Source organism: Chinchilla lanigera, unplaced genomic scaffold (genome assembly GCF_000276665.1).
Source record: "Chinchilla lanigera isolate Chin_1 unplaced genomic scaffold, ChiLan1.0 scaffold00056, whole genome shotgun sequence".
Taxonomy (NCBI): Eukaryota; Metazoa; Chordata; class Mammalia; order Rodentia; family Chinchillidae; genus Chinchilla; species Chinchilla lanigera.
Genome location: NW_004955457.1, coordinates 56,083 through 78,657, shown reverse-complemented (window position 1 = coordinate 78,657; position 22,575 = coordinate 56,083). Strand labels below are relative to the sequence as shown.

At 38.6% G+C, this 22,575-nt stretch overlaps 1 protein-coding gene across 1 annotated transcript in view; it reads right to left on the bottom strand.

The window, feature by feature from the left end:
* Positions 1-40: 40 nt before the first annotated feature.
* Positions 41-22,575, bottom strand: part of Mreg (melanoregulin) — a 69,084-nt gene continuing 46,549 nt past the window's right edge. Inside the window, exons 3-5 of the mRNA XM_005396901.2 lie at positions 2,500-2,590; positions 952-1,115; positions 41-399 (exon numbers count right to left, since the gene is read on the bottom strand). Coding sequence (XP_005396958.1) covers positions 265-399; positions 952-1,115; positions 2,500-2,590 — 390 coding nt within the window. The 3' untranslated portion in view covers positions 41-264. The remainder of the gene's footprint in view (positions 400-951; positions 1,116-2,499; positions 2,591-22,575) is intronic.

Below are 22,575 nucleotides of genomic sequence, written 5' to 3'. Positions count from 1 at the left end.
AGGCGCTTTTGCCGCTGAGCTAAATCCCCAGCCCCAGCAACTCTTTAACTTTCTAGATGCAAGAGCATCAGGGTGTTTCAATACAACAGGAACATTTCATAGAATAAGGTCCTCAGGAAGACCTTATATCTTTGTAGAGCTCAGAATCATTTCTCATTTAGCAAGCCCTCTATTTGCTCACTCTCTTCTATATGCAGTCTTCCAATTTTGGTCAGCTGTTGAGTCCCAGTGGAAGAACTCCCATTCTACTTTTGAGCTTGTCCTTTAGGGACTTGGAAATGGAAGGTAGGGTTGTTTTTTCTGGCCATCTGCCAGGCATGGGACCCCAGGTTTCCTGGGGTAAGTTCGACTGGCAATTTTAAAGAACTCTTCTGCAGCATCAAGAGCAATGAGTCGGTCCTGCAAGAAAGAGAGAGAGAGACTGACATATTAGACACCAAGTCAGATGGAAGGGAAAATCAATCTAACAAAAATAAAACCTATCTTAGAAATAATGACAAGCAAGTGAAACATTTTTTAAACTTTTCTTAATAAATTCAGAGACACATCTTAACCCTTTATTTACATTACCAAAAAACACTCCACCCATGCTAGAGTCTTTTCAAATTACTTTTCAATCTGAGGTGAAATAAACAATATTTCTCACACTTCTTTGACCTACAAATGATTCAAAACCCTGACTGCACAGCAGAACCAGCTGAAAAACACACATGCTTAAGGCACAACCCAAGCCCAAAAGGCTTTAGGGGTGATCAAGACATTTTGATTTTCAAAGATTTTCAGGTGCTTCTAGTGTTGCTGGCCAATGAAAAGCAGTTCATATCACGGCGGGACCATCTGCCACCTTGTCTTTTGATTCTGTGAGTGGTGTTAGAATGCAGTATTTAGAATAACAGGAAAGGCAAAAATCTAAAACAAAACCAGGGCAGATAAAGAAAGGTATCCACTTACCACAACAAAAAGATATCTCTCTGAGAGCTCCCAACTGGCTGGAAAAATACTGGTCTCTTCAGCCAGTTTTAACAACATCTCTCGTGCTTTCCTCGTGTTTTTAGAATCACTCATGGTGCTAAGTTTCGTCACTGACAACAAAGAATCCACTTCCTTTTGAAAACCTAAGGTAGAAAAATGTATCCTTCGCGTGAAGCAGTCACTAGGAAATAAATGACCGTCCTATAATCCCGGTCCCCACCAGATATAAAAAGGGGGCCCAAACACAGAATCTGCACAGACATCGGAAAACTGAAGCCAGGGGCAGTCTTCCGTGTGCTGCTTCCCAGCACAGGGTGACTGGCAGAGTCTTGAATTAAAACTCTTTCAATGTTTCTTCTTGCTGACTTCCTTGTTAGCATTTTCTCCGAGTTACACCTCATACACTCAGCCACTGCCTGCCTGCTGCCCTTTGTTTAGTATGAAACCCTCTTCCCTACCGTTCCTTACTCTTCACCACCCGCTCCTGTCCCCAGAATTCCTACCTGCCATCCAACCTGCAAAGTGGTCGCCTGCAGACTCCTCCTGCTCCAAGCATAATGGACTCTATGCCTGGCAGCTTAGAATTATTTGGCCAAACGAGAAAAGACATAAACCTGCCTCGGTAACTTACCTTGTAACACAAAAGGAGACTAACTCACAGTGACATTGGGTGAGTTCAGGGGGCAGAAGTTCACCTCACTTCACTGTACCCCAACTAAAGCAACAGAGGCTAGCAATTTGTTTTGGTTTTTTTTTTTTTTTTTTTTTTGGTTTTTCTCTGGTACCCGGAACCGAACTCACGACCTTGCGCTTGCCAGGCAGGCGCTTTTGCTGCTAAGCTAAATCCCCAGCCCCGAGGCTAGCAATTTGGCACCCCACTTTTGAAAAGTTATGGTGCTGGGCATCATGTTCAGAGCAGAAGGATCAAGGCTTTCAAAATTGATAAATTTGCTTTTTAATTATTAAAACAAAGTTATTCTGATGTGGGGCCTTGGTGATTACATCACAACTCCAGCAGAATGTAGAAAAAATATTACCTAACATCTACTTTAGTGCCACAGGTAATTTTCTCATCCTTAAAATATTTCTTCTTTTTACCTCTTCTGAAATTTCGTACTGTCTTGCTGACTGTCACAAATAACATTTCTCCCAACCCTCCTCATCTCTAAAGCTACTATTGACTGACCAACCATCCCAATCTAATTCAATACATGTACAGTGGTAAAACAGTAAACAGTACCTCCCATATGACTCCACTGCCCTGTGCTAACCCTGTCCTAGGACAGATGGACTGGCACAAGGAGCGACATGAAGTGTGTCCTCTCAAGACAGAGGTTGGTGACAACAGAAATATCAGATGTTTATGCATGAATATAAAAAAGCAAGATTGAGAAAAGTACATGGTAGCCTTAATTAATTAATTACTGACAAACTTTTTATGAAAAAGTAGTAGACTTTTTTTATAAAAAAGTGAAAAGAGTAATAACCACAACTATTTTTACTACTTACAAAGTCTTTCAGACTTACCCAAATCTTCTAAAATGTGCTTCCATCTGTTTCTCACTTCCCTTCGCATCTGCCGCAGTGTATAGATATCATAGTTGAGTTTCTGCCACTCCTGTAAGAAAATATTCAGTTTTATTTATACCCTTTGATCTAAACCTCTGTCATACTCCTGAACCTCATGTTGCTTAACCATGTGGTTCTCTTCTCATTAATCTTCAAAACATGACTAAAAGAAGAAAAGAGAATGGGTGAGATAGACTTGACAGGAATAGCATTAGCTACCCTTCCAGAGAAACTCTTTTGCACCAGGTGTCTGGTACTTTACATAAATATCTCAATTGTACTCTTCACATTACCTAGTCTCTCAGCTGCAGTAAGCTCACCTGTTACAGTGACCGCATGGGTAACAATAATTAATACCATAACCCCAGGGGGATCATGAGTGCAAGGTCAGCCTAGACTACATTATGATCAAAGATAGATGGGGGGAGGAAGGAAGGGAGGGAGAGAAAGAAATAGAAAGAAGGAAAGAAGGAAAGAAGGAAAGAAGGAAAGAAAGAAAGAAAGAAAGAAAGAAAGAAAGAAAGAAAGAAAGAAAGAAAGAAAAGAAAAGAAAAGAGAAAGAAAGGGAGATTCTTAACAAAGATTGAAAATATACAAAAGCATAATACCTGTACACAGTGAGAAAAAATATTACCTAACATCTACTTTATAGTAGATGCCTAATTTACAGGTAAGCCAATTTATAGGTAAAGAAACTAAAAACTGAGGCATGAAGAGTTCAGTTGACTAATCCAATATCATCCAGCCAATAGGTATCAGAGTTGATATAGGAATCGAGTCTCGCTCCATGATCATGAGAAAATGGACACATCAAGTGCTTATCAGATATCATAGACCTGAGAATTCCAAGTGTCTTGATCCCTAACCAATATTTCCTGCACTATATCTCAGCATGACTCTATTTTATTGGCAATCCATTGATAGGATGAATCTTTCAAGAACTCAGCTAATTCAGGCTACCTCAAGAGGAACTGCCCTAAGAGGCCCCATGGGCCATGCCCTGGATGCAAAGGAGACCACTGGAGATCAGTCTGCCCTCTGAGGTGGAGGCCCCAGAGCTCAAACCCATGCTACCAGTTACTCCAACAGGAATGAGAGGGCTTGGGGCATGGTCTGCCTTCTCCCTCTGGCCAGACCGTCATCTCCATCGAGGAGTCCTGGGTAATCATGACTATGGAGGAACAAGAAAACAGCCTGTTGCTAGTCACAGGTGCAAGTCTCTCGGTCCTTCTTTTCAATCCTGGCCTTCCTTCCAGCCATCATACCTCAGTGAAAGGAGTCACTGGTGAGGAGGTAATATGCTATTTTTGACAACCCTTAGGCTATAACTACTTATTAGAACCTTCTTGCATCTCTCTGTCTTCCTGAGAAACCACTTTGAAGATACCACCACGTATTACAGCAGCCATTGATATTTTCCTACTAATCTATCCATAACTGTGTTAAGTTTGTAATGTTCCTATCCTATTTCATAATGTATGTTTATTATTATGTGTTTCCTACAACAACCATTGAGAATAGTTAATGATTTTTCAATAGGTCACTCATGTATAGCTCTATTTATTTTCTTTAGAAGCCACTTTGAAGATACCAAAGTATAGCACAACAACTCTTGATAATCTCCTACCTCTTTTGTCTGTAACTCACTATTATTTGTCTATTTGTTTTCCTGAGAAACTATTTTGTAGATAATAATATGTAAAACGATAACCATTGATAATTTCCTACCATTTTGTCTGTAATTTGCTAAGTCCCCCTTATTATTATGTTATCCTTCTTTTATTCTTTAAAATAAAAAAAAAATTAAAAAAAAAAGAACTCAGCTAATTACTGGGAGATTATCACTCTGAAAAGGTGTGTATAAGTCTATGTGTAGTAAGTCATCAAGTTGGTCCTGATATAGACATTGAATCATGTAGGAGCACTGGTGTCTTCATTGAGCGAGGCTAAGTATTCCTGTAAAATGACACAGAAATTTGTTGTTAAGAAGACTTATGTATATAGAACAGTCCTTTTGTAAATTATACCTTTTAAGCTTTCTTAGCAAAGACATTAACCACATCCTAATGCTGAGCTTAAAAGATCATTCTAAATGCTTCATTTAAAACTCAAACTAGAAGCCAAGCGTACTGGCACAAGCCTGTAATCCCAGCACTTGGGAGGCTGAAGCAGGAGGATCGTTATGAGTTCGAGACCAGCCTGGGCTATAAAATGGGCTCAAGGCCAGCCTGAACTGCACGTGAGACCCTGTCTCAAAAAAAAAAAAAAAACCTCAAGCTATAAATTCTGACTCTTCTAAAAATGTTTCAATGATACCATCATATTCTTACTAAATTCCTTCCAAGACTTGTCTTGCTGATTATCAATCAACTTTCATAACTGGTTAAGAAAAATAAATTTAGATGCCATTCACAAATGCTTCTAGGCACCACTTTTAAAAAATAGCAAGCAAAATATCTATTTCATTATTGCTATATTTTAGACCTTGTATCTAAGGATATGCCATAAAAAGGACATGGACTTTCAACTCCTTTCTTAAAGGCAGGAAGCCATGGATTTCCTGGTCCTTTTTTGTCTGTATATTTGTTTCTCTTTTGTCTTGTTTTTCGTGCCAAAGGCATGTGCACACATGCATGTAAACAAGTGTACAGGGCCTAGAGTCAGAGATAACCTCTGGAAGACAGCAAGGTCACCTAAGTCATCTCAAAAACATGTGACTCTGACCTCATCTTTGGCATCACATTAAAACACATCTATCCAATTCCCCACAGACATGGGGTGGGGGGCGCTGAGTATTATTCTTTCCATTGAATGAGCCTTATTGTATTTAATTGACAGTATAGTCTATTGGAAAAAGGCCATGGGTGCTGAACTAGATCATCCAGGTTTGGAACCCAGTTCCACCATTTCTAAACAGCCTGACTTTGGGGAAGTTCTTAGCTTCACTAGATCTCCATTGCCTCGTGTGCAATACGGCAATACTACTAATCTGCACCCAATGGCTTATTTGATGCTTATTAGGTAATACAAGCCCTTCAAATGGAGGTTGCTACACATTCTTCCCAGTTAGTGTAGATACAATTAAACCATCTTCCAAGATTCAGAATTATTTCTGCTATGAGAATGGAGAACACACATTAACTTATGCAATATCTCACTTGGAGAATGTCCAGAGAAAATTTTCTCTACTCTTAGCATCAAGGGGGGTTTTACTTTTTCTAAAAACTATTTCATCTTTCTGGCCATTGAGTTTTATAACTGATCAGTCTCCACTTTTACCTGAAAATTTAGATTTGTTTCGTAGAAAATATGTAGGGGTTAGTCAGTGTTTGAGAATCACCATCATTTTGGCCTATCACTAGCGTTTTCTCCCTTGGTCTTGTGTTCCAGTTTGTGCTGTCTCATTGTACTTCAGGTAAGAAACTTAAATTCATTTTGACAAAAAGAAAACTATAAATAAGATATTAGCCCGAGCCTCAATAAAACTGACCCTCTTTTGTGAACTTAATGAAAAATACCCAGCATCTAAATCACACTTGATTAAAGACTTGCACAGTCAATCCACAGACAAGTTGCTGCTTATGCTCTTTTATATAATAAACCACTGGGTGGCTTTGTTAACTTAAAATTAAAGGTCTCTACTAATTTTCCTAGACCTGTTCTAAATGTAAGCAAATCTCTATTTTTTCAGACAACCATGCACAGTGGCTCATCCAGGCTTCAGACTTTCCCTTCCTGCTCTCCACCCAGCAATTATTTTGCCATTTCTAAATAACAACACTGAATGCTATACAAATTCTTTCAGTTTCAGGGCCTATTTCTCTGGCATAATGTCTGATGGAGAAACAACATGTAGGTAATAATCAATATGCAATTTTAGACTCTGCTGAGGATGGATCTATGCTTGAGACATCTTTGGATTCCTACCTCCCTTACCATGACTTGAAAACAATTTGTGCATGATAGGTACTTGTTAAGATTAGTAGAATGAAACTATGCATGTCATACATCCATATTATTATTATCTTCTTTTGACAGAATAATCTCTGATAACTATATATAAAAGTATCTGGAAGTTTTACACAACATATAGAGCTATAAAACTAGTAGAAGCTTGAGCAGCTTCTTTTAACTAAAATTTGGTATTTGAAAAAAATAAACGGTAAGAGGAGAATTTTAATTCCTCTTAAACATATGACCCCAAAGAAAAGATTATAAGTGCAGTAAATGAAAAAATGGTAACATATGAATTTTTATCCAATTATGTTTCTCCCTAACTATAATAACTCACCTAACCCCTGCTAGTAGAAAAGGACAAATACTTCCAATGTATTTTTATAATTTTTAAATAGTAATGATTTATTTTTAAGCTTGAGACAATTTGAAAATAACAACTAAAGATAATTTAAATATTCTTGACACATGAATTCAATTCAAGTCTACTAGATATCTAAATTAAAGTCTTGTTTTCTAAAATGATTGTTTTCCACAATTTCTGAAATGATCTATTAGTGATCCATTGGATATCATAGCCTAAAATTTTAATAGGGAGTAAATTAGCAAATACAGCAAAGGAAATAATAGTTAATTTCATAAAATACCAAGGAACCAAGTCAAACTGAAAAGCATGCAATGGAAAATGAATAAATGAAGACCTTTATAGTTGAATTCCTGAAGACCTTTATACCAGATTGGGGTTGCTAGATAAGAAGGTTGAGATAACAATATGAAAGGCCAAAAAAATTCAATCTCATGCCACCATCAACAGTTAGCTCTCCTTTAGTTTTGAACTGGCCTTGACCTTGAGCCCTGATTGAATCTTCTCAAATCACTTTCTTGTGCATAACATTAAAACATCTTATTCTCTGATCAACATATCCCTCACTCCACCCCCAAACCCTGGTAACAGCCATTCCACTCTGCTTTTGTGAACTGGACATTTTAGATCCCACATGTGAGATCATTCATTTCTATGTCTGTCTTATTTCATTTAGCACAGTGAGTTCTAATTTCACCCATTTTGTTGCAAATGACAGGATGCCACTGTCTCAGCACTCAGGAGGCTGAAGCAAGAGGATCACCATGAGTTTGAGGTCAGCCTGGGCTACATAGTGAGTTCAAGGTTGGCCTGAACTATATAGTGAGATCCTGTCTCTGAGGAAAAAAAAAAAAAAAAAGACAGGAAGCCACTCCTTTCTAAAGCTGAATAATATTCTTGTGTGCGTGAGCATGTGTGTATCACATTTCCTTTATCCATTCATCCACTGGTGAACACTAGCTGATTCTGTAACTTGGCTATTGTGCCCAATGCTACAGTGAACATGAGATGCCAATACACAGTATGCTGGCTGTAGTTAGTAATACTGTATTTTTCACTTGAAATTTGAAACATAACAGATTTTAAGTATCATTATCCCCCTATTCTCACCCAACTAGTAATTATGTAAAGTACATATTCATTTATGTAATTATTATAAGTGTATATGAAATCATTACCTACATCTTGAACATCTAAAATTTTCACTTGTCAAGTAAGTTTTTTAAAGTAAAAAACAACATTTGATTCTTATCTATACTACAGTACTGCTAAGGGCCAAGGATATAGCTCAGTGGCACAGTGCCTGCCTGGTAAGTGCAAGGTCCTGAGTTCAATTCCTGGTACCAAAAAAACAAAAAAAAAATTGTTAAATTGTATACAACTGGGACATTGAAAAGTACTTTTTACTTTTTGTTTCAAAGATGACATAATCATAAATGTGAAGTAATGCATGTATTAACTAGCTTGATTGAGTCATTCCAAGATATATGTATATTTCAAACATCAAATTGTACATAATATATACAATTTTATTTAATAATAAAAATAATTTTTAAAAAGATTTTTACACTTTAAAATATGTATTTAATAAATAAATTATTACTTTACATTTTAAGTCATCTTAAACTTAGGAACAATTTCAAAAAGATAAATTTATTTTTAATTATAAAAGATAATGTAACTTTCAGGAAGATGGTGGAGTAGTAAACAGTACAGAAACAGCCTCTCCGAGATTTGGTGTCCAGATGCTGCAATATAGCAATGTGAGGAAGGGAAGCAGGGAAGTGGGTCCCCAGAATCCAGCCAGTATTTGAAGCAACAATTGAAGCTCACGGGGACAGTAAAGAGAGGGACCTCAACTAACAAGAAAGAGGTGGCAACCAGAGCTTTCTCTCTGAAGTCTGGCTCACTGCATGGGAGGAGTAGCTTGAACCTGCAGATGCATAGTGACTGTGTAACTCTAGAGACATCCATGGAGAAACACACCAGTGGAAGAGAATGGTGGACACAAAGGACTGTAGTGGCTGGTGAGTTATTTGTGTTCAGACACACCCCAGGAGAAAGCAATTGGCTGGTCGCCATTTTGGAAAAGGGCCATCTGAGCTCAGAAGTCAGAGCAATTGCAGGTTGGTTCCACCTAGTAGCTCCCAGTGTCAGCATAAAGTGGAGCTGAGTTCAAGTTGGCAGGAGGTCAAGAGGCAGTTCAAACTAGCAGGGAACCAAGTTCAAGCCAGCAGGAGGCACACAGAGTGTTACAGGCTGAACAACCTGGGTTCCAGCCTCACAGCCAGAAACCAGCCTGAACTTTAGTAGAACTAAAGGTACTGGTTTGCTGGGATTATCCACTATTCCACCATAAATCTACTGCTGCCTTGCTGGGATTAGCCAACATGGATCTGGGCTCTATCTGTCCATTCTGTCTATCAGTGACAGCAGAGACATGCCCTGAAGTAGATATTTTTTTCTTCTTATCTTCCTTTTTTGCTTATTCGTTCTTGTTTTTATATGAGTGTGAACACTGCTTCTAGTTTTTTGTTGCTGTTTTGTTCTATTCTTATTTCTTCCTTCTCCCTCTCCCTCCTGTCTTCTGTACCAGTTTCCCAAAGTTTGCATAATCTTCCTTTGTCCTCCAGCCTTGCTTCTAATCTCTTTTCTTTGTCTATTTTTCACCCTAAGCTCTTTTAAATTTTCTCCCCTGGAGGTAAAATTGCCACATTGAGTAAATATGTACAGTATACAAATTTCTAGCTTGTCTTAGATTTTGTTATATAACCACAAATCTAGTTTATATAGTTAAAGGTGACAAATTAATAGTTATCACAATTTGTCATTAATCCTCTTCAGTGTACTTTTTTTTTTTTTTTTTTTTTTGTATAGGAATCAAACTCAGGGCCTCACACTTGCCAGGCAGGCACTGTGCCTGCTGAACTACATCCCTGGCCCAGTTTATTATTTTCTAGGCTGTGTTTGATGCTATTGTTATTACTGATTATACTACTTTAGCCAAGGGGACATAATTATTCTAATCAGTTGTTCTTCCTGGTATGCCAAGATTGAGATTGCCTGAGGGTCATAAACAATACTATAGGGCAATGCCAAAGAAGCAGGGGCTAGGCCAAACAGGCAGTAACTTCTCATCCTCAATAAATTGAAAAAGTAGGATCTTATAACATACTCAAACCCCAAAAGCCAGCTACACCTGAAGACATCTTGGAGAAATAGTCATTTCCTAAGTGTTCTCAATACTAGAAATAAAGCCACCTGCCAAGAGCAATTTATAAGCATCAACTCAGTAATTAAACTTAAAAAAAGAAATAGAAAATGAGAAGACACAGGAGCAAGATGCAACTCCAGACTTCCAGGTCAGCAAAGGCAAACCCAGGGGGCAATTAAATAGAATAATTCAAAAGCCAACCACCTGGATTCTCTGAAGAGGTAACAGCAAAAGTAACAGAGCAGATGAATGAGGTTCTAGAGAAAAATCAAATTTTAAAAATTTATCAGATAACTACAGAGATGATGGCCATAATAAAAGACATGGTTAGTGAATCTAGACTAGATATAGATAAAAACAGAGGAGCTTAGGAAAATGATGCAAGAAGCCATGAAGGTCCTATATAGGAAAGAAATGGAGTCCATGAAACAGATTCAAATAGATACCCAGGAAATTAAAAATTCCATTGAAAGTATACACAGCAGTATGATCCAATGTGAGAACAGAATATCAGATATAGAAGACAGAATTGAAGTTAGTGACCATGAAAAGAAGGATTTCTTAAAAATAGCCCAGGACCATGAAAAATCAATCTGACAGCTTCTAGATGATGCAAACAAGAATAATATAAGATCGATCAGAGTCAATGGAAAAGCAGGAAACAACATAAAAAACTTGTTCACAGAAATAATGGCAGAAAACTTCCAAGCACAGAAAAAGTATTTGACATATGGATAAGTGAAGCATACAGAACTCCAATTAGCCATGATCATAAAAATCTACACCAAGATACATAATAATAAAAAAAAATACATAATAATCAAGATTCCAGAAATTCAACACAAGAACAAAATAATAAAAGCTGCTAGAGAAAAGAAACAGATTACCTATAAAGGGAAGCCCATCAGAATCACAGCAGACTTCCCAACACAAACTCTCAGAGGAGAGCTTAGAGTGAGGTATTTCAGGCCCTAAAAGAAAACAACCTCCAGTCCAGGCTGATGTATGCCTCAAAACTAGCATTCAAAACTAATGGAGATGGCACAATGTAACCATCAATGTTAATGGTCTCAATTCACCAATCAAAAGAAACAAATTGGCAGAATGGATGAATAAGATCCAATAATATGCTGCATATAAGAAACACATTTAGGGGCTGGGGATTTAGCTCAGCGGCAAAAGCGCCTGCCTGGCAAGTGCAAGGTCATGAGTTCAGTTCCCGGTACCGGAGAAAAACCAAAAAAAAAAAAAAAAAAAAAAAGAAACACATTTAATTCAAAAAGAAATTCATAGACTGAAAGTCAAAGGTGGAAAACAATACTCCATGTGACAAGAATCCATAAAAAAGCAGGGGTAGCTATTCTTTTTGCAGATAAAGTGAATTTCAAGCCAAGGCTGATTAAGAGAGACAAAGGTCACTACATCTTCATAAAAGGAACAGTCCAAGTGGAAGTGATAACAATCATAAATATATATGCACTCAATACCAGCACACCAAACTATATAGAACAAATATTAACAGACATAAAAAATTAAGCACTAACACAATTATAATGGGGGACCTCAATACTCCATTGTCACAAATATATTAACTGGACAAAAAAATAAACAAAGAAATATCAGAATTGAACCAAACTTTTTAACAAATGCATTTAGTAGACAGCTACAGAGTGTTCCACCCCACAACACCAGAATATACTTTCTTCTCAATTGCATATGGGATGTTCTCCAAAATAGACCACATACTAGCTCATAGAACATGCTTAAGTAAATACAAAGGAATTGAAATTATCCCATGTATATTATCAGAGCATGGTGCAATGAAATTGGAAATCAATGGCAAAAGAAACCACAAAAGCTTCATAAACACATGGAAATTAAATTACATCCTTCTGAACAACCAGTGAGTCACAGATGAAATTTAAAAAGAAATTAGACAGTTCCTATAATTAAATGATAATACCAATACAACATATGGGAACTTATGGGATGCAAAAAAAAGGAGTCCTAAGAGAGAAATTCATAGTGGTGAATTCCCATATCAGAAAAACAGAGCAAGCTCAAACAAACAACCTAATGTTGAGCCTCAGTTTTCTAGAAAAAGAAAAGCAAGTCAAGCCCAAAGTTCATACAAAGGAGGATATTATAAACATCAGAGCAGAAATAATGCAATTGAGACTAAGAAAACAATACAAATAATCAATGAGTCAAAGAATTGGTTCGTTGAAAGATTAAAATTGGCAAACTCTTAGCCAACATTATCCAAAAAAGGAAAGAAAGGCCTCAAAGACATGCAATTAGGAATAAAAGGGGTGAAAACACAACAGATCCTGAAGAAATCAAGATCATCAATACCTACTTCAAAAACTTGTATTCTAATAAAATGGAAAAGACAGAAGAAATGGACAGGTTCCTAAGTACATATGAATTACAAATTCTAAATAACCCAGTATTAGTCAATGAAATTGAAGATGTAATTTAAAACCTACCCACAAAGAAAAGCCCAGATCTTAATGGGGTCACTGCTAAATTCTAAAAGACATTTAGGGAAGACATAATGCCACTGCTTCTCAAACTGTTTAATGAAATTGAAAAGGAAGCAATACTTCCAAATTCATTCCTGGAAGCAAGCATTACCCTGATACCAAAACTGAAGAAGGATCCAACCAAAAGAGAACTACAGGCCAATCTCCCTAAGAATCATAGACACAACAATGCAGCAAAAACAGAGGAGCTTAGGAGGTGGGACCTGGTCAGGGGCAGGTCACTGGGGGTGTGACCTGAAAAGTTATGTCTCCCTTCCCAGCTCCTCCTTTTGCCTCTGCTTCCTGGACACCATGATGTGGGCAATTTTCCTCCCCGTAAACCCTTTCACCATACCATTCTTGCCTTGGAGCCAGCTGATCAGGGACTGTAATCATGAGCCAAAATAAACCCACACAGAGGCATTTAAGTTGTCAGTGTCAGGTGTTTTGCCCCAGTAACTGAAAAGTGACTAAGACAGATGATTTATACCTAATTGGCTAATTTCTTCTAAAAGTCTAGAGGACAGAGGCTTAACACTACTGGCTTAACCACTCAACTCTCTTATAAAGTATATGTGCTGCCGAACCAAGCACATCAACTCCCTTATGAAGACGCACTGAATCTTTGTGCCTGGATCTAATGATCAGTTCTAAGTGAACTTCTAATTCAATAACTTAAAGCCAAAATACATTCACCATCTAAGATTTAGTCACTAAAACAATTTTGTTTTTTTTTTCCAGTACCGGGAATCTTATGCCAGCAGGATAAGAGGTAGAATTGGAGAAGGATTATCCTTTAATTACTAAAACCATTTGGTATCAGCCCATTTGTACTAGCCACGCCCTTGGTTCTAGCTCAATAAAAGGTGGCTGAAATTGGTAATTGGGACTGCAGTCCAAGAGGCTGTACGCCCCCTGATCCCAGACTTTTGCTTCTCTTGTTTTTCTTGTCCCTCTTTCTTTTCCTTTTCATCCATGGGCACCTCATTCTCGGGACCTGTTACCCTGGATAGAATGACATTTAAGAAATGGTCCTTGTTATGTGTGAGCTGCACAAAAACAGCCCAGAAGCCAGGAAGGTCTTTATAAGTTTTATAGAGGATACTTTTGTGAACTTAGGTAACTTGCCCCCATGCCCAGCCTTTACAGCAGTCAAGTAGAGTTCAAATACAAAGATATTGATTTCCAAAGCCCATCCACCTTAGAAAAGAAAATAATGGCTATGTATTGTTGTTTCCCCAAACTCAATTTTCTTGATCTTATGCACTTATTATTTATGTTAGATAATGCATTCATAAACTGACAATTCAAAAAGTACTAGGCTTTGTCACCTAACCAGCAGAGGCCACTAAATAAATAATTATCAGTTTGTCCCATATCTATTTTCCTCCACAAATGGTACTATACTATGCCCTGACTTTGGTCCTCCCCTGAATTCTGTCCAGCAGAATAGAGCCTATATTTTTCATTTAATAGTATACCTCACCTATCATTTTGATCAGAATATAGGGCTTGGGCTCCTTCTTTAGCACAATCATCAGGTACAGACAGAAATGAAATTATTATAAATGTATTTGTTTTATAGAATATAAATCTCAAATTTCAGTGTTCTCTTAAATGTGCCTTAAAACTAAAAAATTCCTTGAGACTTTATCATTCTTTCTAATCATTCTTTCCAACGTCCCCAGCAACAAGTATAAAGTTCTTACAGGTAATGTGCACTATATACAACTCTGGGAATTTCCACTTCAACTCAAAACACCACCAACATTAAAAGAAGACATCATACAACTGTGATTATAACAAAGATGTCTAAATCAGGGAGCTACACATCATGTAGGACTCAATATTCTCACTTTCAAGTGGTAGCTTCGTGGTAAAATGAATCATGAGGATGGTAACTGTTCTCTGTCTCCTTTCAGTTTGTACCAACTAACATCACCTTATGTGGCTTTCTACTTAAAATGAAGAGGAATTCTCTAAAGGATAGAGAAATCAACTGACTGATTCTCCAGCTCAGTTTTCTTTCATCCTGTAGGTACCAGAAAACATCAAGTAAGTAGGAGAAAGATATATAATAAAGTGATGAGTATCTGAATTTTAGCAAGCATCTACGAAATTCTTTCATGTTCACCTATCACAGAAAAATCTGAGATGGATAGTGCTGATTAGGGTCACTTTGCAATCACTGATGAGTACTCAAAACCATTGTCATCACTCCAGAGAAATGTCCCTAGAATGAACTATGGACTCAGTTTCAGAGTTGTCATCAATTTTTAGTCAGTAATATGGTAAAACCAAAAGTCACAAAATAGGAATGTTTACTAATTTCACAAAATTTAAAAAATCACAATTTAAAACATATAACCAAAAAGACCTATGAAGTAACATGTAAAGGTCACAATTTATTAGGAATAAATAAAAATGTACCCTATACTTAGGTTGAAACAAATCAGCACAAAGCACCAGACACGGCTTACAGGACATGTGTATACAACAGGGGAAACCAAACATGGGTTAAACATGGGTTTAAATAACCCAGAAGCTCCAAGTCCATCAAAAATGTATGATTCTATCTGCATTTATTGGACACTTTCTCTGTGCCAAGTATAGCACTGCACTGGTCTTACAAAAAACATGAGTAATAAGTGGCCCCTAATTTAAAGATATGAAAATGTAGCCAAAAAAGGTCATGAAACATTGTACAGCATTAATAGAACTTTCCTTAAAAGGAAGTAGCAATCAATGTCTGCACAGAACATGTAGGGGAAGTGGGAGAGGGGGGACCAGCCCTTTAGCCAGGAGAAAAGCAGATAAAATGTCATGGTTCCTACAGAACTGGAAACTAGAGAGCTTTGAAGGATGTGATAAACATCTTCTAAATTTAAATAGCTGCTATATGGGAAAAGGATTCATTTTCTTTTTAAAAAAATAGTTCCAGCATGTAGAAGTAAAAGTAGCAGGTCCAAGTCACAAGTAAAAGGTCAATGTAAAGAGGAACTTTCTCCTGGGAATGAAAGCTCTGAAAGATAACGCGCCTTTCGTGACTGAAATGTTAAAGTACAATTTCTACACTTTACATAGAAATGTAGTATATGCTTTATAATTCCTAGAAATATAAATTATGTGGGCTCTCTCAGTATTTGTTGTATCACTGGACAAAATTCAAAAAGGTATTACCAAAGGATAAATAGACTGACAGACAGATGATAGATGAATGATAGATTACTAGTAGATGGATGACAAATAATTGAGATATACAGATAATACAGTTAATATTTATAGACCAGATAAAGCATCTACTACTTCCTAAGTAGTGCTCTCAGCTTTATATATATCTACTCAATCACAATGTGACATGTTACTCTATGAAATGGATACTATTATAGTCCATCCTAACAAAGAGGAAACTGAGGCTCAAAGAGATAAGGTAACTTCCCCAAGTGCACTCAGTAGTAGGCGAAGAGCTGAATCAAACCCAGGCCGTCTGACCCACACTAAGCCACTACCCACACAGCCTCTTAAAACAGGAAGGCAATGATTGTGAGAAAAGGAAGAAAAGGAGAGAAAGAGAGCAGCTGATTTAAAAAGAGACCAACTCCAAGCCACAGAAGCTGTACCTGAGGAGCAACAAACCAAACACACCCTAAGTCTGGAGGGAAAATAGAACTTTTTAGAGGTGAGGTCTCCCACACTCAAATCAAGGATGCTGCCTTATCTAGGGTAGTTTTCTCCCTAACGGGTGGATTCTCTGGGACATAGCCCTTTCCTGACTTCCTCTGGGGACATCAGTCCAGCTTGCCCTCCTGAAAGATGGTGGGATGGACCTCAAGCCCCGCCCACTTCCCTATCTCTTCCTCCCACACACACACTCCTTCCCTTCCTGCCTCCCTCCCTCTGCCAGTCTCCACTTCCTGTCTGGCTAGGCCAGACCAAGTCAAGCCATTTGCTTGGAGATGCAGAGGGTGGTGAGGGTGGAGGAGCTCCAAAGGTTTGAATTTCTAGGGACCAAAGAGACAAGGTAAGTATTTTGGAACAAGCTATGCTTATTTGCAAAAGGAAGTACTGTTTCTGAAAATATGCCTCAGGCTTCAGGACAGAACCTTCCAGAACACTTACCTATGGTAACTGTTCTGCTGTCCCTCTCATGTCACAAGCAAGTATTTCTTTAGAAAACTCCTCACAGAGCTTGTACCCTTCTATACACACCTCCATGTTTGGGAGATTACAGAATTACAAGAATGCCTGGTTCAGAACCAGCCCAGCCTTCCTCACAGCTCCTCGTGACCAAACCACAGTTTCACTCCCTCACATGACAGGCTGCCTCCTTCCAGACTTAGTCAGCTGTCACATTTGAACAATCACCCAAATGCCTGACCTCTTATGCTCAATACAAGAGAAACAGGGTTTGCACAGAACTACAGTTGTTCACTTTCTTAATAACCCAGCTGGTTTCACTGACGCAAGCAGCCAAGGTACCCTTCCTTTAACCCCTTCATCCCTTCAAGTTCCATTTCTGATCCCTCCTGGGCTGCTATGTGGCCTGCTGCTTTCCCTGCCTCTTCATCCCTTCATCCATCCCCTGGCAGACAGCCTGCATTAGGATCTGCTCCCCATGGAAAGTGCTACAGCACTTACCTCATCCTCTCCATCCCACTAGTGACCCAATCTAGTGATGTCTCATGGTCCTTCCCCAAACACCTTCACTGTCTTTAATGTATTTTATCCTGATAGCTGTTCTCTTCTTACCATGCCTCTCTAGATTTCAATGGGACATGGGGGAAGGAATGAGCATTTACCTTAGCTGCACTTATCTTAAGTTTTACTTTCCACCGTTTCAGTTACTCATGGTCAACTATGATCTAAAAATAGTAACTGAAAAATTGTAGAACTAAACAATTTGTAAGTTTTAAATTGTGTCCCATACTAAATAGTGTGCTGAAATCTTTGGGTATTTCACTCCATCCCACTGGGGACAAAAACCATTCCCTTGCCATGAGTATCTATGCTGTATATACCACCTGCCTGTTAGTCACTTAGTAGCCCTGTCAGTCAGCAGACTGACTATTAAGGAATCACAGAGCTTATTGTTAACTCTGTTTTACAAAATACACATGTACTGATGCTGAAAATTTATGCCAAAGAGAAGCCATAAAATACTTTATTTCATGTGAAAAAGCTAAAGTTCTACACTTTATAAGGAAAGGAAAAAATGGATTTATTTGGGGGGGGGAGTGTTATGTGATGGAGACCACTATGAAGTGGCTCTGAGCAGGATTTAATATTAACCAATTCGTTTTCCGTGTTTACTTGTGAGTTGTCCAAACCTGAGGCACCTTATCTGGAGATAGGTAGCAGGCTCATAGTAAGTGAATCTCTATGAGTCACTGGTCACTGCTGAAGCCTGTATTAGCCTGTGAAGCTGTTATGCCTCAAAGGACAAGAAAAGGCCACAGCTGAGGACTTTTGGCTCCAACCCCAATTAACTAAAAGCAGGGCCAAGGATATAGCTCAATGGTACAAATGCCTGCCTGGCGAGCACAAGGTCCTGAGTTCAATTCCTGGTACCAAAAAAATAAAATAAAATAAAAGGAGACTGCAGCTGGAGGCTTCACACTCCTATAATAAATGCCAACCTACAGATAAGGTAGTTCTCTTGATTGACATAATTTACTATTTGGGAAAATATTTCCCAAGGTCCTGCTAGATTCCCACATTTTCTTGAGTATCCTCCCCTGTGAAGAATCACTAAACATTCTTTAGTTTATCTTTCAATATTACCTATTTGGGACTTCAGGCCTGACCAAGCCATATGATGGTTTGATTCTGGAGGAAGTCTAGCAAAAGCACTAGTGTAAAAGGAAATGATAGCAGGACCTTAGTTCCTGTGGAAAGACACTGGGACAACACTAGATTTTTTGCTGAGATATGCCCAAAGGAAAGATAACATGATGGCTAACTAAGTCTAGTCTCATCCCTGTGATAATTGAGTTGTATTGTTCTCACTAATCCTGTTAATTATTCCTCCCACTTGCCCTGTTGCTACTTTTTGTTTGAATCCCAATAAAAGGCTAAGGAGAACAGTAATTGAGGCTTGAGGCTTTAGTCCGAGAGGCTATAAGCCCCCTGATCCCATATCTGTCTCTCTCTTGTTTTTCTTTTCTTCAGCAGGTATCTCATTCTCAAGACCTGTCACCCCAGACAGAAAATGACTACACACTGACACTCCTCCTTTGGGTACAGGCTACCCAGAGAAGTCTTTGTCTTAAACCAGAGAATCTTGAATTCTGTAAGAGAGTTGGACCCTCCTGGAGCCCTAAAACCATTTCAATTACCTCATTTATTTAAGCCTTCTATGTCCACTGGTTTGGGAGACTGAGGACCTGATCCCTCCCAACCAGGAATATGAGAGTAGATCATTTCCCTTCCTGAAAACTTCAGTGGTTCTTCACTGTTTACTGAATAAAAGTTTGATCTCTGCACCCTTCCCAATCTTACTTCTGATGATAGCACTCCCCACACAGTATACTCCAACACTTAGGACCACCACTCTATTCTCCAATATATCCTGGACCTCCAGGCCTTTTACCAAATGTTTTCATTCCTCATCCTTCTGCATCTAAATCTTATTCACCCTTTAAGGCTCAGTTCAAATAACACCACCTCATTCAACTGGTAAGAAATTACTTCTCCCTTTGAATGCAGTTAACCCCTTTATGAACAAGAGTGTTGTAGACTTACTGTCTAGATATTATTACATAGATATTTGTAATATCTCCTTCACTATTGTAGTGTAGCTTGGACACACAACCTGGATTCATCCTTATCCTACACAGCCCTTTGAACACAGTAGGTCCTCCACATAATTTGCTGAATTCACTGCCCATGAAGGTGAATGTAAAGGTCAAATTCTGTTGGTGATTGAGTACCTATTTTGAATCTAGAAAATAGCACTAACTGTTATCAGGAAAAGTCACATGGGCTATTCCATGCCTATTTTGAACAAGGCATGTTATAGAATGAGGTATATTGATTCCCATGTGTTTGGAAAACAATAAACTCAAGAAAGGTGAAGTAATATCAAATGATCCATTAACCTCTTCCACTCTGTGTCTGAACAGGCATTTGATATTCAAAAAGTACTTTTTAGACATATCTCTCTTTTTTCAGCAATAATAATATCAAAGATGCATTGTGCAGCAGACCTTGTCCCAGGCACCCTATAAACAACATTATGTTCATCGCAAAATCTGAGGAGATAAATGTAGGTTTTCTAGAAACCTATTAAGTGAGATGCTATGAGGTTAAATAACTCAGCTGAGATCTTGCAGATATTAGGTGGAGAACTTAAAATTTAAATTCAAATTTATTTGACTCCAAAACCAATGTACCTCACAATACTTTAAGTTGCCACTTAATTAGGTCCAAATTTAGCCCCGTTTGTTGACCTTCTGTCACTAATGTGGAAATGTGGACCCAAAGAGACAAATGAAAGTAATATACAGGGACTTTCATTTCAAAAATGGCCTCTGATGTGATCACTCAGGGCCAGGAGACAGACAGGCATCTCTTCTCTATTCTGTGGCTGCCCCTCACTCCCTGGCAGCAGGAGTAAGGTCAATGAAACAAGATCCCATGTGACCTAGTGCAAACATAGTGTGGGGAGACTTGACAGAGAAGAGAGGTGCAAGTCAATTATGCAAAAGAAGCTCAGAGTTTTCTTTAAACACGCCTTGGTCTGGACAATGTCAAGGCCACCTGCCCAGAAGGGGCATCACCTTTCAGCACTACTATAAAAGTCTGTTCTCTCCATCCATCAGACATACAATCCTGAAAGACAGGATTGTATTTCACTGTTCCTAGACAGCCAGTCCACTCATTAGCCATTTGCCCCCACTTAGGTCTAAATGGCACTGGCTCAAATAACAAGAGCAGAGGAACCCAGTGTATCATAGGATAAACATCAGCCTAGATGAAGGTTAGAGGAGTGACAGGCATTGGAGGGCAGGAGGGGTCAGCACCCAGGGACCTGCCTTTTCAGTCTATGGGGGCTCCAAGACTTGGCCCCTGCATCAGTTCCCAGCAATGCCTGGTTTCATTGCTCCAAACTGGATATCTCATCCCCTGGAACATCCCTGTAAAAAAGCAAGGTCTATCTGTTGGTGACCACACCTGATGGAAATAAGCCTTTTTAGTTGTGTAGGTCAAATTCCAAAGTGGATATTCTCTTCAGGACCCACCTTCAATGAGATGAGAACCAGTTTCTGGGTGATAAAATTACAGCTGTTGAAACCCAAGAAAAACTGGAATGAACCCTCTAGCTTCACTTGCTTTTTCTTAATAACTTTTACCATTCATTTAAGAGGTCACATAGCTGAGCAATATTCTCCCATTAGCTTTGCTAGAGGTAACACCTGTCACATAGGTCATGATCAATGTTTATCAGGAACTTGAAGGTAACTCAAGCTGGATGAATCCACCTACCCTTCACTTGGGTCTGTGTGTGTGTCCAATGGGTGATCTTTCAAAGTGAGAGGGTTAAAACCCACCCCAGAGGATACTAATATTGACATTTTCTAACCAGGAGAGCTATGAAGTCTGATTAGGTATGTGTAGACTACCAATTATTTCATTTTTATTCATCTCTAATCACCTTTCCCCATAGCTCAGACCACCCTGTTCTTTATCCCATAAAAACCCCTGCACCATCCTTGTGGAAGCAGATTTGAAGTTTGTTCTTCTGACTCCACATACCTGGCTGACTCATGAATAAACCCTTACTCTTTTGTAAAACTCATCATTTCAGTCATTGGCCTACTATGTGGCTAGCAAAACAGGCCTGGATCAGTAATCCTCCTTATTGACCTTCCAGATTTTCCTGTCTTTCTTCTGAAACTGAGGGGAAACCGGTTCTTAGTGGAATTTATGAGACCCTCTAGGCCTAGCATGCTGCTTTGATCTCTAGGCCCTGAGGCCCCACCCCCAAATGCCTAGATACTTCAAAGTTAGAAACTGTTGGGAGTTCACCTCTACATGCCTTGCAGAACTTCAGTTCCAAATGCCATCATCCTGGAGTTACTGCTTAGAGTGTCTTAGAACATCACAGCCCTATGCTGGTTGCTAATGCAGTCTCACTACTACCCACTGCAATGCTTGTCTAATTTCAGAACCTGAGCTAGCATTTTGACCTAGAACAGGTCAAATACAAATGCCGTGTAATACCTTCCCCACTGTCCTTGCTTATTTTTATTCCACACCTCTGCTGGAGTTCTGGAAACAGACTGCTTTGCAGCTAGAAGCCTCTGACCTAATTCTCTATCTGGTTTTAACCAGATTAAACTAAAGGACAGTTCACAGCTCCTGCTGGCTAAAGTGTGGCAGCAAAGCCATAGAAAGTGACTGCTCAGCAATGAGATGCTAGGTCATTTTTTCTAATCTGGGAGGTTCCAGACCACATATACCTTTAGGGTTAGAAAGGGAAAGGTCAGGATGTGATATGGCTGATGCCACACTGGGAGGGATCTGAGCTTAGCATTTCCCACATGATACTATTATTCCAAGTCAACTATTCAGAACTCAGAGTTCTGGGGCTCCAGCTGCTGCAGAGAAAAAAGACAATTAGGTGCAGTTACCAAAGGAAAAGGATAACATGACTAAATTCTTGCTCATGGTGAGGAGTGAAAGATTTATATTCTAAAGGCTATTATCAAATAAATCAAATAATAACAAATTCTGGTGAAGCTGTAGAGAAAAAGAAACACTTCCATATTTTTGGTGGGAATGTAAACTAATTCAACCACTATAGAGATTCCCCAAAAACTAAAGTAGAAATTTAATTCAATGCAATGACTTATTTTCTAGGTATCTTCTCAAAATAATTACTAAATCTTGGAAGCAGCAGATGTCCACCAGCAGCTGAATGGGTAAAGAAAATGTGTGTGTGTGTGTGTGTGTGTGTGTGTGTGTATGTATTTATA